This window comes from Daucus carota, chromosome 4 (genome assembly GCF_001625215.2).
Source record: "Daucus carota subsp. sativus chromosome 4, DH1 v3.0, whole genome shotgun sequence".
NCBI classification, from domain to species: Eukaryota; Viridiplantae; Streptophyta; class Magnoliopsida; order Apiales; family Apiaceae; genus Daucus; species Daucus carota.
The window spans coordinates 47,751,167-47,766,471 of record NC_030384.2 but is presented as its reverse complement, the minus strand read 5'-3'; the positions used below and the strand labels follow the sequence as shown (position 1 = coordinate 47,766,471).

The 15,305-nt window shown below is 35.6% G+C and overlaps 4 protein-coding genes across 4 annotated transcripts; 1 reads left to right on the top strand and 3 right to left on the bottom strand.

Annotated features, from left to right (window-relative positions):
- Window positions 1-23: 23 nt before the first annotated feature.
- Window positions 24-1,260, bottom strand: LOC108218141 (olee1-like protein). Its single transcript, XM_017391062.2, has 2 exons — window positions 718-1,260; window positions 24-432 (listed from the first exon to the last, which is right to left on the bottom strand). Exons 1-2 carry the CDS (start codon window positions 875-877, stop codon window positions 104-106), a joined length of 489 nt encoding a protein of 162 aa, XP_017246551.1. The 5' UTR covers window positions 878-1,260; the 3' UTR covers window positions 24-103.
- A 1,673-nt stretch (window positions 1,261-2,933) lies between these two features.
- On the bottom strand, window positions 2,934-5,985 carry LOC108217639 (AAA-ATPase At3g50940-like). Its single transcript, XM_017390489.2, has 3 exons — window positions 5,734-5,985; window positions 4,050-5,040; window positions 2,934-3,532 (listed from the first exon to the last, which is right to left on the bottom strand). Coding segments are annotated over exons 1-3 (1,395 nt in total). The 5' UTR covers window positions 5,736-5,985; the 3' UTR covers window positions 2,934-3,130.
- Window positions 5,986-6,586: 601 nt separating this feature from the next.
- LOC108217638 (dol-P-Man:Man(6)GlcNAc(2)-PP-Dol alpha-1,2-mannosyltransferase) lies at window positions 6,587-13,254 on the bottom strand. The gene is made up of 10 exons (XM_017390488.2): window positions 12,714-13,254; window positions 10,033-10,129; window positions 9,791-9,950; window positions 9,458-9,675; window positions 9,033-9,328; window positions 8,305-8,419; window positions 8,089-8,227; window positions 7,367-7,563; window positions 7,138-7,227; window positions 6,587-7,055 (listed from the first exon to the last, which is right to left on the bottom strand). The coding sequence occupies exons 1-10, from the start codon at window positions 12,986-12,988 to the stop codon at window positions 6,921-6,923; spliced, it is 1,722 nt and encodes a 573-aa protein (XP_017245977.1). The 5' UTR covers window positions 12,989-13,254; the 3' UTR covers window positions 6,587-6,920.
- A 1,505-nt stretch (window positions 13,255-14,759) lies between these two features.
- Window positions 14,760-15,203, top strand: LOC108217486 (protein AGENET DOMAIN (AGD)-CONTAINING P1-like). Its single transcript, XM_017390315.1, has one exon. It carries the CDS (start codon window positions 14,760-14,762, stop codon window positions 15,201-15,203), a length of 444 nt encoding a protein of 147 aa, XP_017245804.1.
- Window positions 15,204-15,305: the final 102 nt, after the last annotated feature.

Genomic DNA, 15,305 nt, shown 5'->3' with positions numbered 1-15,305 from the left:
GTACGGAAAGATTGACAAACAAATTAATAAATCATGATTTTTATTTTATTAAAATGTCAGGCCCGACTAATGATTAGAATGAGGCGATGATACAAATAAAATATTAATCGACGGGGGATAAATCTAGCTCGGCAAGCACTTGTGCGCACTGAGCAAGAGGCTTAGATGTGATGAAGCCTAGAGGATTTGCATAGCGGTGAGTGTCAAGCAATCCATTGTTTGAGGTCAGGCTGATTCTAGCTCTGTTTAAGCCTTCCATCACCTCAGCACAGTCTGGTAAAGGGCTCTTCATCACCACCACCTCGCAGATTTCATTCTCGAAATCGCCTTTGATGCTCAGATTGTATTCCCCGTTTTCATCGCTCATTCCGATGGCATTGTGTGTCAGTGTCCCATTATCCCGGTCTCTGCATTCCACAGCCACCCTAGCACCTGCATTTCGGTTAATCGGACCATTAAATTTACGTGTTAGCTAGTGCTTAGGCGTTTATCTAAGCGTTCATGCATGCATGCGCAAGGGACACAAATATTTGACATTTTTTCACCATTATAATTTTAATACAATTATAAAAGTGCTTTTGTCAAAAAAAAATAAGTTAAACTACAGAAGTGCCCCTAAAATTTGAAAATATAAAGATGTTATCCGAAAAGAAACACCCTAGATCCGCCCGTTTGTGAAGACGGTGTTTTTAGAAAGTGCTAGGAACTAATATATACCTTTGATGGGCTGGCTGATCTTGGTAGGGAACTGGACACGACATGTGTCACAGTAAACCTTGCCGTTGACGAGGAACTCAGGTTGTTCCTGGCATTGAGCCAAGCCGGACAAGGCAATGCAGAGGATGGAGATAATGATGGCAACTGACGACTTTGCCATTGTTAATGATTTGTCGGTGACGAACTCTTGTCACGAATGGCTTCTGTATTAATAAAGCTAACCTATGGATGAGAGGTTTTTGAGGTCAGACCAGTAATTCTTTTGACGGTCTCTGGAGTTTCATACCAAATACTATCTGTGTTGACTCTGTCTCCTACTATTTTTCACCATTTCAATAGTTATAATATCCACCAATCAATAATAGAAAATGGTAGTTAATTGACAGCATGAGAATTCAATTTGATGATCCCCCTGATATATGGTATGCATTTTCTGTATGTGTGTATTTCATAAGGTTATTGTTATTTTAAGCATTCTTTCTTCTAAATATGGATTATAAAAATTAAGCATATTAAAAAATCTAAGAACTCAAACAGATCTAGAGTATCACAGGAACAACAAAAAAAACATACTTTACCTGTCGTAGTGGACCTTTGAAGTTTATATACTCTGATGGATTATTTCCGCCTCAAGTCCCCTAGATGATCTTCGTGCTTCAGTAACCTAAGATGATCTTGAATATAATGGTGGGAGCTCTTCAATCCCTGCAGGAGTTATACTGGCTTTTATAGGAGTTCTTTCAATCTGTTGTGAAGTAGAAAAGATATGCATCAGTTTCAACTCGTGGAATGACATCAAGGAAGAAATGAAAACGCAACCAAGACGATGTTATAAAAGCATAACTGTTCAAAGGCATTGGGAACAATGACAGTAAATACTTAAGAGAAATAACACACTCACAAGAAATTTTAGTAGAATGCTGGAACCACAAACATCTACCGCAAAATGGGAAAAGATATTAGAACCACATCAAACCTTTCTTCCTTGTGGGGTTGCAAAGACATGAATGTCATCCAGATATACATGGGTGCGACAACTACTAGCAAGTGTCGGAGCATAATTTTTCCTAGTAACTGGCGACATCCCCAGGGGCAACAAAGCTTGAACAAAACTGAAGCTGTAATTGTTAAATCCATTTATAAGTTATATAATGGGCCTTCAGTGCCTCTCACTGCCTACTACGACATTATAAACAATAGGTTCAAAACAGATGTCCAATTTCTGTAGAAGTGGTGGTTGAATAGTACATACTAGCAGTACCTGAAAGAATTCTGGATATTACTTGAGATAAAGATGCAATATTGCTAGGTTTTCTAATAACACAGCGAAAAAAGAGAAGAGAAATAGATATGCAATTCAACTTAATGTACTGTCACAACAACAGAAGTAATCAACCCTGGTAGAAAAGCTTGCTTAACTAAACTGTTCAGTCAGGGGGTAAATTGTAACTTGTTGGAAAGCCAGGCCAGCCAAGAATAGTTCTAATTGCTGCTACTGCAATTGCTATTGACGACCTGTCAATAGAGTATAATGTGATGAGGGAGATATGGCATACGTAAAAGACAAACTTGGTACGAAACCTGCAAAAAATGTAAGCAATCAGAGTAACTAATAATATTTTTATGTAAGAACAGGAAATTTAGATTGCAGATTACTAAGAATAGTATAGCATAAAATGAAAACACACTTATGCTAGCTAAAAAGCATCGGCTAGTTAGACATAACACCAACACGGCAAGCATATAAGAACCAAGGCGCTTTCCGTGATTCGAAGAAGAATACTAAAAGAATAGCCTGAGTAGTAACAGAGAGGAGACCAAGAAACATTCTCAAAGCATAGAAGTATACTCTGAACTACAGTCATAATTATTGTCAAAAACATCTTGTTAGAGATATAATTATAACCCAAAACTTGAAAAAGTTTCAGATGAGTGAAGTACCCATCTAATCTTACCTTCTCTTCTTCATGACATCCAAACCAGCTAGATGCTGGCCAACCTACTAGTTTGTCGAAAAGAATATACAAATATGAACAAACACAAACTGAGAGCTGCAGGCAGCAGAAAACAATATCCATCTAACTAGCGTTAGCAAGACTGCAAAAGATTATTTTTAGCCAACATAAAAATCCCATGTGGAAGAGAAAAATTTCTGAACCACCAGACAAGCTCATGTGTCACTAACCAAAAATGCACAAGATATCCAAAAATTAACATTTTCGAGAAAAACCAAAATTATTTATATTAAGATAGAGATATCAAAGTCACAAGTCTAAATAGAAATTCATACACATCTAAATAGAGATATCAAAAATTATAGAAATTAACATCCTATAGAATAATAGACTTTATCCGTCTTAACGGACTTCTGAAGTTTATATGCTATGACATTGCATCTGCCGCATAAGTCCACCTAGAGGTTCTCGTAACTGCATACATCTACCTTGGTTTTTGCTGAGCCCTGTGCTTCTACTTTCTTCTTAAGGAACCTAAGAAGGTTTCGGATAGAGATGTTGGGATCAGTGTTTTTCATCAGCTGTCCTGCAATCTCTGCAGGAGTTATATCAGTCTTTTTTAGGAGCTCTTCAATCTGGATGAAAATTGGGTGGTGAAGGATGCCTAAATAGTTGAAAGCTAACTGCTTAAATGCTGAGATTGTGCAGTAAGACATGTGTATATGCATGTCCATACGGCCTGGCCTCAGTAACGCAGGATCAAGTTTTTCTATGTGATTGGTTGTGAAAACAATGATTCTTTCTTCTCCACAGCAAGACCAAATTCCATCAATAAAGTTCAGGAGCCCAGAGAGCGTCACCTGAGAAACAATCATTATCAAACAATTCAGATAATTATGCAATGCAGAAAAATAAAAAAGAGAAACAGAAGATACGCAGTCCGCAGAAATCAGAGAACTGAAGTATTGAAAAAAATATTGAATGCAAAACAATACAAATCTCTCCCACACTAGTTAAGCAAGTTAGCATAGAAAACAACATCCTTAATACCGTCATATTACTCCAGGTTATCATCTCCCTCGTGATCCTCATCACTACCCTCTATAAGTGTCATCTAAAGACTAATAGATATCCAATACCTGGCAGTTCAAATATATGACAGAAAAGGTGCATATAACAAAGTCACATTCTTTGTTCTTATGAATTAAGCATCCCTTCCTAGTGACCATGTAAAAGCAATTTCTGTTACTGCAGAAGCAAAAAGCCCTCGCCACCCCAGCAACTTCATTAAATCCAATCACTGACGGATATATACTTATTGAATTACTTTGGGTAATCAGCTAAGAATTTACTACTACATAACAAAATTATACTAACCTTGTCTTCTTTATTCACGTCAGGATCATCCTCAGAGTTCCGATTCTGCAACCTGATAGAGCAATCAATATCCTCAATGACAAGTATTGATTGGCTGGACAAAGTAAGCAACAAGCGCTTAAGATCTGAATTTGATTCTAGCTCTGTCAAATCCAGGTCATAGATGTCAAAATTGAGATAATTAGCTATTGCAGCAATCAAGCTTGATTTGCCGGTACCAGGAGGTCCATACAACAAATACCCGCGCTTCCAAGCTCTTCCAATTCTCTTGTAAAAATGTTTACCTTTCTTAAAGGTTTCCAGATCCTTAATAATTTCATTCTTGAGATTTGAATCCATAGCCAAATTCTCGAAGGTCATTGGGTGATCAAGATTAGTATCCTCCGAATTCCAAATCCCACCATACTCTGCTTTTCGAATCTTAATCCCCTTGGTTTCTTGTTTGATGGCTTTCGATGTCTCCAGAACATGGGCCAAGTAAACTGTCAACACCTTTTCTTTATGTTTCTTGTGAAAACTCAACTCATATGACCTAACCTCCGATCTTAGAGTCGCATTAAGGTCTCTCAAATGTTGTCCAGGGCTTTGGCGACTCGATGATTTAACTTCAGTACTTATCAACTTCCATTTGACAAGTATATCCTGGAATGAATCAAAGACCTCTTCATCTTTATCCACCGTTATTGCAACATTCTTCTCACTTTCGGACTTCCCAAGCTTCACCCTATGGGTCGATGAGGTGACTTTAGTAGCCAAGTAAATATCAGCCGCCTCAAAAACCTGATTGCGTGAAAAACCCCTAAATTCTTCAATGACAATGGTGAATTCTGAAGAGAAGCTCCTGAAAAATTTGTAAAACTTGGACGACATGTACTCGTTCAGCACATAAGGAAATAAGTCATAACTCATACTTCTAACAAACATGGCTGTAGCAGCAATCGGTGCCAGTACTGAGATCACAGATTGTGCACTAGGCATATGTTCAAAAACCCTGTGCCAAGACAAGTTTAACAACAGAGCTCAGTCTAAATTAACCGTAACATATCAAAGCAAAGAATAAAAACCAGGGCATAAAAGAAAACACGAATTCGAATTAACAATAGAGAAAGGATCGTATCTACATTCTACACGAGCAAATAAAACAAAAACATTGTTCAACGAAATATCTACATCAGATGTCCTATAATTCTAAAGGAAAGTGCTTCAGACACAAAATTGGGTAAAAAATCATCACAAAATTACATGTGTTAAGTTTTGATTGAAATGAGCCTCATGTATTCACATAAATAGCAACAATTAAAACATCTGACCGTGCAAAATTTTATACCCAATTTTGTACGTGTAATACCCCTTTTGGATATTTATCTTACCACCTTTGCATTGGGATGCCTAACTTTACAAATTTACGAAACAGGCACGAAGCAAACGAAACAAACACAAACCTACGAATTATGAAACGGGCACTAAGCAAACGAAACAAACACAAACCTACGATTTCACGAGAAAAACACTAACCAAACCTACGAATTTGTCGTCAGTGGTAATAATCAGCAGTTACAACTGACAACAATAGCAAGCACACATTCAGAAACACATACATGGTACATATAATATCTATAATCTACTACTTAACAAGTACATATTATATCGAGAAGCGAGAGTATAGAGAGATAATAAGAATTACATGGTGTTAATTCAGCGGATTGTGACACGGAGGCTAAAGTGAGAGATGAGAAGCCTTGACTTGTTAATAAGCTCGCTTACTTGAGCGAGGATCTAGCTTAAATTCAAACCCAACCCCCCTTCGGGCTCACATCACCAGTTTATATAAACCCTTATTTGAATACACAATTCCTAAAACCCTAGAAGAATACTACAAGGGGTTTTAGGAATTGTCCATAATCTAGACAACACAGAGTCGGTTCTACACTTCAACCAAGGTACAGGTTCATATCATTTATTATTTATTTAATCAATTATAATATATTTTTTTTCAGTATAAACTATTTACATACTCCCTTCTTTTTCTCAATTGTTTATATGGCATGTTTTTAAATTTTTATAAAACATAATTTAATAAATTATCTTAAATTTATTAATAAAAGGTTTAATATTTAAATATTATACAAAATAAGGAAATTTTGAAAAAAGCGGTGAAGCCATATTTTATATACAGTTTAAAATATGTGTCAAATAATTAAGAAGAATCATTAAAAAAATGAAAGTAAAAGGAATATGACAATTCTAATCAAATTTGATTGAATATTAAACTATTATTCCGTTTAAATGTTTGTTTTACAATTCACTTACTACAGAGAATTTTTCATATAGTTGCTTCAGTCCCCTCACTCCCCCTGAACGCTTAGTAGAGATGGTTCAGCATTAAGACCTTCATAAATATAGTTTAATATATATTTTGAAAAAAAATAATAAGTTAAATAAAAATTGGTAAGATTGTCAAATAATGCAAACAAAATTATATAAAAATTGGTGAGACGGGAAGGAAGCAGGATTGTATAATATGGAAGGACAACGAATGATAACTACAAATCTACAATATATCATATCTGAACTCTGAAGTTACAGTTACACATCACCAACGCATGACAAAAATACTAGTGAGTCGGTGACTACAATATATCGGAGGTTCCGGTACACGTCACCAACACATGAAAGTTGATACATTTGATGTTCAATTTTCTCATGTATAAGCTACAGATTAGCTACTGTTAGAATGCTGCTCAATGCTCTGGTAAACAATGGATGTTAGCTTGATACTCCAAATTTTCATCAGCTGGTAGGTAACTTGCAATTGGTACATAACATTTAGTGTGAATATCCCAAAAAAGTGAAGATATACTTCAACTCACTCTAAGCTTTGGGTATTCTCTTGAGTAGCTTGTATATGCCAAAGATATTCTTCTGCTCCCAAAGCCAGGGGATGAAGAATGACCTGTACCTCGGAGGTGAGAGTTCCCTATCCAGATAAGGTAGAGCTGCAACAACCTGAGGAAAGAATTATTGTTTCTAAGAGAAGAGTCTTCTTTTTTCTATTTTGAAAGTGTGAGAAATAAGGAAAAGACTTTACCTCCCAAGTTGACAGATCACTTCCTCGCACTGGGTAAGGTCTTTGAAGCTGCAACTCGACCAGGAAGTCGCACCTTTCAATTTCTTGAAGCTGCGACAATCAATTAATATGATAAATTAAGTTTGTGATCCGTTGATTTATAGTAAGATTACGTTCACTTTCAGATTACATTGACACAATAATAATGCTAAAGGCGCCAATGCAATTATTCAGAGGTAAGATATAATACATATTGCTCTTCTGATGCCTTATTCTTATCGTTGAAATAAGATGGTGCAGCTGAGGTGCCTCCCAAAGTAGAATTAAACGGAAACGGAAGAAGACCCCTGAATCCATCATTTATCCATCGAACTTGGCCCACATAATCAGGAATGAAGAAGGATGATGGGTAGCGATGCCACTCACTTCCAACACAAACAACCGCATCTGCAACATATATCATAAGAGGTAGGGAATAATCGATTAATATGTTTTATGCAGTCTGCAGGAAGAAATTTGATGCTCGAGGTTCTTTCTGCAAGCCCCTAAATGCAACAGACCCATTTTATACAATCTTATATATCAAAGTGGGAAATGTTTTCTAGGATTCCAATAATTAATTGCTCACTCTTCCCCAATTTTTGTGAGTCAGTGACTTCTGCACACCCTCTAAGGAATATAAAAAAGAAGTCGTGTACATAAATCTTATTATTATTGTCTTTGTACCATACAAAATTATTATATATGTATAAAGAAACTGTAGATATATCTTTCAGTCATCGTGAAGTGTGTTGGAAAAGGTTGAAGGTTTTTCCAAATTGTGGTAACGGTAGTAGTCATCATCTAGATACACATCATTTGTATGCTATAGCCACAAGGACATGTGTTTTAAAAAAAATGTTTGTATGATGAGACGCATGCATGTTCATCTAACTCCTCATTAACTGACAGCCACTAATTTAAAAGTATCACCTTGTCGTCCATTATCATAGTGCTCCAAGTGCTTGTAAATCTCAATAGGGGCAGAATAACCATGAATCAGAGAAAATGTGCGAGCATGGGAGCAACATAAAATGACACCAAGAATGAAAGGTCTGAGAAATTTAGCTGCCTGCATAAATATAACACAGGTTATAGCAGCTCTAGCCAGCAAGTTAATAAGAACTGTACATATAGAGTAGAACACACCGTCACAAGCAAAGAATTATCATTTGAACTGTACTTGTCCCGGAATAGGTCAGGGAAACTGTCAATAACTGCAGAAGCAGCTATACAAACAAGTGGATATATTGGATACAGGAATCTGCAATCAGTAAAAAACAAATACTTAGAGTTCTAAGATATACATGTTCAGCATTGATTATATGAGAAAAAAACATGTAACAGTCTCCAATAGGACCAATATTATAACACAAATAAATTGGATTGAGAGAGTTATGACAAAACTATATTAAAGTTTTTTTTTTAAAAAAAACGGCATCACTGATTCCATTAGCTACTTAAACTATTGACCTTATTGCATCCAGTTAGTTGGAACATGGAGCTGAGATTGGATAGAAATATGAGTAAAACTTGTGGTAGAAAGAATGACGAGGGACAGGAAAAGATGTGAAGTATACAATAAGTGCGTAATAAATGCATTGCTTCAAACTTGTGTGGAATGGCATTAAGGACGAAATGAATGCTGCGCATAATAGTCTGCCTAAAATAGTTTATAATCACTTCACTCCATTCCAACCAAACCAACACAACCTAACCAATTTTATTTTATCTAAGCATAATTTTTCAAAGGCATTGACCACAATGGAAATTGAATAATACACAGAAGAATAACACTGTTAAAAGAAATTCAATTACAATGTTAAAATCACAAAAAGCTACTGTAAAATGAGAAATGATATAAGAAGAATTCAAACCTTTCTTCCTTGTGAGGTTGCAAAGACATAAATGCTATCCAGATATACATGGGTGAGATAACTACTAGCAAGTCTGGAGCATATTTTTTCCTAGTAATCGGCAAAATCCCCAGGAACAACAAAGCTAGAACAAAACTGAAGTTGAAATTATTAAATCCATTTTTTAGGTAAAATAATGGTCCTTCAGTGCCATACAAATGGCTCTCACCACCTCCTACAACATTATAAACCAATAGATTCAGAACAGATGATGTCCACTTTTTGTAGAAGTGGTGATCGACCAGTATTGATAGTACCTGGAAGAATTTTGGATATCATTACTTGGGAACAGCACATGAGATCAAGATAAATATTGCTATTTCTTCTAATAATAAAGTGAAATTAAGAAAGGAAGAGAATTAGATATGCAAATTAATTTATAATACCGTGACAACAACAGAAGTAATCAACCCTGAGAGAAATGCTTGCTTAAACTTTTTAATCAGGGAGTATACTGTAACTGGAAGAAAAGCCAAAATCGAGAAAGGCCAGCCAAGAATAGTTCCAGTTGCTGCTACTGCAACTGCCATTGCTGGCCTGTCAAGGAGATATAATGCTGACGAGAGAGAAATAGCATACATAGAAAATGAACTTGGCAAGAAACCTGCAAAAATAGAAATAAACAATTATTGCAACTCATAACACCATATTATGTAAGAACAGGAAAGTTGCATTGCAAAATACAAAGAATAGTATAGCATCAAATAATGCAAACGCACTTGTGCTAGCAAAAAAGCATCCGCTAGTTAGGCAAAGCATGGCAAGTGTATAACAACCAAGGCGCTTTCCATACTTCCTAGAAAGGGCAACTACAAGTGTTGCTTCGGTAATGACGGAGAGGAGACCAAGAAATATTCTCACAGCATAAAATACTCTGAACTGCAAACCTCAAAATCATTGCCAGAAAATCTTGTTAGATATATATATATATATATAGTGCACAACTTAAAAATTATTTTACCTTCTCCTCTTCACGCCAACCATACCAGCCTGAAGCTGGCCAACCTACTAGTTTGTGGAAAAGAATATACAAATATGAACGAAGCGCAAACTGAGAGCTGCAGGCAACAAAAAACAATATCCATAATTTCAGCTTTAGCAGTACTGCAGAAGATTATTCACGGCAACAAAAATATGTCAGGCTGAAGATTAAAAAAAGTCAAGAAAAAGGGTGAAGTGAAGATGGTAATACAGACCAAACACACACAAGAGTGAGAGAAACTTGAGTTCTGATTCTAAAGGCTTACATAAAGCAAAAAGGCATACTATTGCCTATTGCAACTTCGAATAGTTAACCGCATGACCTTGACTTCTGCTGCAGACATTAGTAGCAGGTTTCGGAGTTTAGACAACCAACAAGTTAAGGTGAAGGCATCCCTATGTCACTATGCTACAACTTTTTGCGTTGCAAGGTCTAAACAAAAAAACCTGGATCCTAACTTTCCCGATACAAGGGGATATCATTGCTAAAAGTCACTTCTTCTCACTTGGCAAAAAAAGACCAAGCATTTATTTTTTAAAACAAGAACAGAAGCCAGTACACTACTGGCATGCACTGATATAATAATTGGGTGTCTGAAGTACCAACAAACCTGTACAAATATATTTGCTGCTAGAGAGTACACTTGAACCAGGAGCCCTTACATCATACTGGCCATCTATTCCTAAGCTCACAGTTCATTTTTAGTAATTATTTTTCTGGGTACCAAGGTGATTGACCGACTTCAAAACCCAAATGTAGGAGTCTTAACTCTCAAGTTACTAATGGCATCCTCTTAAGTCACTCACTATCTGTACGGGTCGCAATACTAATGTATACTTCCTCTGTCCCATTCAATTGTATACGTTACTTTTTGACACGCTTTTTAAGACTTCTTCAAAGTATAGCTTCATAATATTTATTTAAATTTTTCCTTTTCTGAATAAATGCTTGATGTTTAAACTTTTATTCAAAAAAAACAAATTAAAAAAAAAACATTATGGAACTATACTTTATAGGAGCTTCGAAATGTGTGCAAAAGTGAACGTGTACAAATCACCGGGACGGAGGGAGTATTATTTTAAGGTCATGGCAGAGATATGTTTTATGTTTTATTGAGTATATTTCATGTGTATTAGTTATAATAAAAAAAGATTTGTTAGAGCATGTAATAAACTAAAAGCCCTATGAATCGGCCCGAATACTGACCGAACAAAATTTTAATGCTTCGCCTTCAATAGTATAGTATAGATATGGAAACAAAGCTCAAACTGCTTACTTACATCCAAAACAGTATAATCATCAGAATACGAGGTTTGTTCCCTTCAAGGCATATATGGGAAATACAGAAGTGAACAACCTCAAATTCAGCAAAATTTCTAGATATAATTCCTCAAGCAGATGTGCTTTATAGAGCAAGTCCAAGAACTTCCCTAAATGAGCTCCAAAGCTCAAATATAAGGAATGTGATCCAAAATGCTGCTCCGACAGTATCCTAGTGATTCCCTAAATCACTAGGATCTCCTCAAATTTACTTGCCATGCCAAATTTTTAGGTAACCACTAGCCATCCCCTATTTCTATTTTTTTGGAATAAACAATTCATTTCCCTCCCTTTCTACACTCCTGGTCCCCACTATTTAATACTTCCTATATTTTTTGTCCCTGTTGTTTCTCTTTTACTAGTTCAAATATATTATTACACTCAAATGAGGAATGAATATAGGGATTGTTGTTGGAGTGGATGTCCAGCTTAGTGATCCTAAATCACTAGGACCCATTATTTCATAATATATATAGGAAGTGTACTAGGACACTGTTGGACTTGCTCTAACCGAAATAATATCAACTCATCACCCCGTTTGACTTGCACATATCACTATATGTTTAATTTCACTCAAACAATTTAATGTTCTAATTCTGCTCCTAGTTTATGTATAGTTAGCTTGTCAACTTTAAGTTTAGCAATTCAGCTCAATTTAATGTGTACAAGGCTACAAGCTCAGCTCAAATTTGTCTCACACGAGCTAATATGCTAACTTGTACCCTTGTGAACTTCATACTAACTACCTAAGTCCCTTATCTCCAAGCTGGTTCTGTACTTGACTATTTCGCAACTGAATAAACAAATTATAAATATTAATTTACTTGGTGCACTTTGGCATATTAGTAAAACCTAAAATATTAATTTCATTCAGGGATTAATTGCTCACGTTTTCCATTGTGTAAATAGATTGAGCCTACATAAAGCCAGAAACTCACCACACTTATTTGCAAATCATAATAAAGCTAGTGCTGCTATTAGTAACTTAATCAAATATGTGTGACATCTCGCAAGTATCTTATACATTTTTTGAACTAAGAAGCATATCAGAAACAGCTGTAAAATGTAATCATATATAAGCGAGCTACAAGTAGTAACTGCAACTACACATCTCGAAATTCAAATACTCTGAAAATCAACAGGAGATACATAAATATTAAAATAGAAGGTGATTAGCAATTCACAGACATATATACAAGTAAATAAAAAAAGAGAATGAGAGGGAGAGGGAGGGAGGGAGGGAGGGGAGAGAGAGAGAGAGAGAGAGAGAGAGAGAGAGAGAGAGGGAGGGAGGGAGGGAGAATGAGAGAGAGAGAGAGGGAGAGAGAGAGAGAGATGACCTGTATTCCCAAGTTTGAAAGCCAGATTTGTAAATAAGAAAGTGGAGAGGCTCCCAGTAATTGAAGACTTCATCGCAATCGTGAATGATATTAGTAGTAGCGCTCATATATCTAAGCATACCTAGGGCAAGTACAGGTAACAGAAACCCTAGCCCCTTGTCCTCCTCGCCGTCATACACTCTCCCCGGTTTATCACGCTTGTCGTACGGTGCCGATTCCGACGCCGACGACGACGCAGTGTCGGAAGATGGCGGCCGCCGTTGCCTCGTCGTCATCGATCTCTCTGTCTCTCAAGATATTGGGGGCTTGAAAATGCGAGTGGGAGTGTGGCGAGGGTTTTGCTTTTTGAATTGCTTTAGGCTGAAGGAAACGAGAAGGGAGAAAAAGGGAAGAATCACTAACAAATTAGTACTGCTACTTTATGAGAGTACTAATCAGGTTATTTCTTTCTAAATGAGTGATGTAGTTTGGGATTAGGGTTGTGATCGCACGAATTAAAATTATTCAAATTCAGTCGGTTAAGAGAAAAATCCACCAGATCGAGTTAATCATCTGTGTTTGTTGGCAATTTTCTTTTTAAGCATGATTGTTTTTCAAACAAAGGTACTAATCGAGTCGAACAAATAATGAATTGTAAGAGACAATTAAACGATATCTTGAACATAATATATATAATATATATACAAATACGAGAACCCATTTCATGTAATCATGTCAAAAACAATCTGAAAATATAAATCGGAAATCGAAATAAAAACAAATTAAAATAAATGAAAATAAAAAACTGACAGTCGAATAGACGGTTGACTCTTGTATATAATAAGTTCCGCTTAAATCAAATGGGAAAAATAATCCGAAAGTTATGATGATGTAGATCTGGACAAACAAATCAAATGAGGTAAATCCTTCAAGAAGAGGAAGATTATTAAAAAAAAACATACAAATCATATAGAAATAACAAAAGGTTCTCAACATTGTACATCATAATATTAGTGTTTTTTAAATTTTGTCATCACTTTAAATTTAATATATAAATATTTTTTAAAAGATTTATAAATTATTTATTTTTCATATTTTTGTCTAGTTGGTATCAATCTCAAGTCTCATATCTTAAAACGATAAAGATTTCTTCTTCTTCTTTTCGTCAGATCATCTCTAATGCAAGTTAGTCATAGTCGTTAGTTAAACTAACTAAAAAATTATGTTAAATTTGCCGAATACATTTGCTCAACCGAGTTATTGCAATTCAATGAGATTGACTATATTAGTTACTTATAATTGAAAATTAATATATTATTAATATTTAAATTATTATAAATAATATATATCAATTTAATAATATATACCAGTTTAATATATTGATAAATGACGTGTAATATGTCCACACATCAATATAATTTAAATTTGATTCCTTTAATCATGTTATGATATAATTTGGATTTTAATTCAATATACCCTGTCCCTAATTACTTAATTAACTGTCGACGGCAATTTGTACCAAATATGTAGAATTATATTCTTATTGTTGTTAAGAAATCTTATTCAAAATAAATTAGATTTAATAATGATAAAATATTTGTTTTATTATTCTTTATATAAAATTTAATAAAACTTTCTTCAATTTAAGGAATAGACGTAGATTTTGTTAGTTTTAGATGCCCACTAGACCACAAGTCGTAGTCAACTACTAACACGCACCCCTAGAAAGTAGAACTCCAGTTACCCATAATACCCCATTGGCCGTATTAATATGTCTCTCTTTCGTCATATTAGGATTTCCCGTGCGTTTCTTCCACTAAATCTTGAACACAGTTTCCATATTTAGAGATACATTCCCTGTATAACTCAACCGATCCACCCCCTACAATAACCAACTTCTCCTCGTCCGTAACACAACTCACAAACAACTTCTGTTCGGTCGATATTGGCCCCCACTCTTGTTCGACCGTTTTTATCTTTTTTTTTTTCTTCTAATTAACTACACACGCACACCCGAGAGTCGAACTCCTGACCTCCCGCAAGCGGTTTTATCCTGTTTTGCAATCAATGGAGGAGATCAACGTGGGAGACACGGTAGAGATCTCCAGCAACGAAGACGGCTTCCTCGGCTCCTATTTTGTCGCGCAAGTCATCGAAAAAATCAAGAACAAACACAATAACCACGACGAGTATGAAGTCGAATACGAGACTCTTTTGGACGATGAAGATGAGAACAAAATGTATAGAGAAAAAGTGGAGGATTATAAAGTGAGGCCCACGCCTCCTGTTGTAAGAGTCGCGGAGTTCGATGTGTTGGATAAAGTGGATGTGTACGATAATGATGGATGGTGGGTCGGGAGAGTTACGCACAAGTTTGATTATGTTTATACGGTTTATTTCGAGAGTACTGCGGATGAATGGGCTTATAGTTTTGATAGGTTGAGGCTTCATCAGGAGTATCGGAACGGGGTTTGGACCGTTTCTTCCGGGCGTCAAAATATTATTGCTTGATTTTTTTCTTATTCAACGTGTCTTTCGGTATCTCGAGATTTTGAGAGAACTAGTTAGTTAACATATTGTTCATGTTATAATATTATTGCCTGATTTTTTTCT

Coding starts and splice junctions, on each gene's coding strand:
- LOC108218141 (XM_017391062.2), bottom strand. CDS start 877: ATGGCAAAGTCGTCAGTTGCCATCATTATCTCCATCCTCTGCATTGCC. Junction 433..717: donor GATCAGCCAGCCCATCAAAG/GTATATATTAGT, acceptor ACCGAAATGCAG/GTGCTAGGGTGGCTGTGGAA.
- LOC108217639 (XM_017390489.2), bottom strand. Junction 3,533..4,049: donor ACGTGAATAAAGAAGACAAG/GTTAGTATAATT, acceptor ATTGTTTCTCAG/GTGACGCTCTCTGGGCTCCT.
- LOC108217638 (XM_017390488.2), bottom strand. CDS start 12,988: ATGACGACGAGGCAACGGCGGCCGCCATCTTCCGACACTGCGTCGTCG. Junction 9,676..9,790: donor ATGCTTTTTTGCTAGCACAA/GTGCGTTTGCAT, acceptor CTATTTTTGCAG/GTTTCTTGCCAAGTTCATTT. Junction 7,564..8,088: donor CTATGATAATGGACGACAAG/GTGATACTTTTA, acceptor TATATGTTGCAG/ATGCGGTTGTTTGTGTTGGA.
- LOC108217486 (XM_017390315.1), top strand. CDS start 14,760: ATGGAGGAGATCAACGTGGGAGACACGGTAGAGATCTCCAGCAACGAA.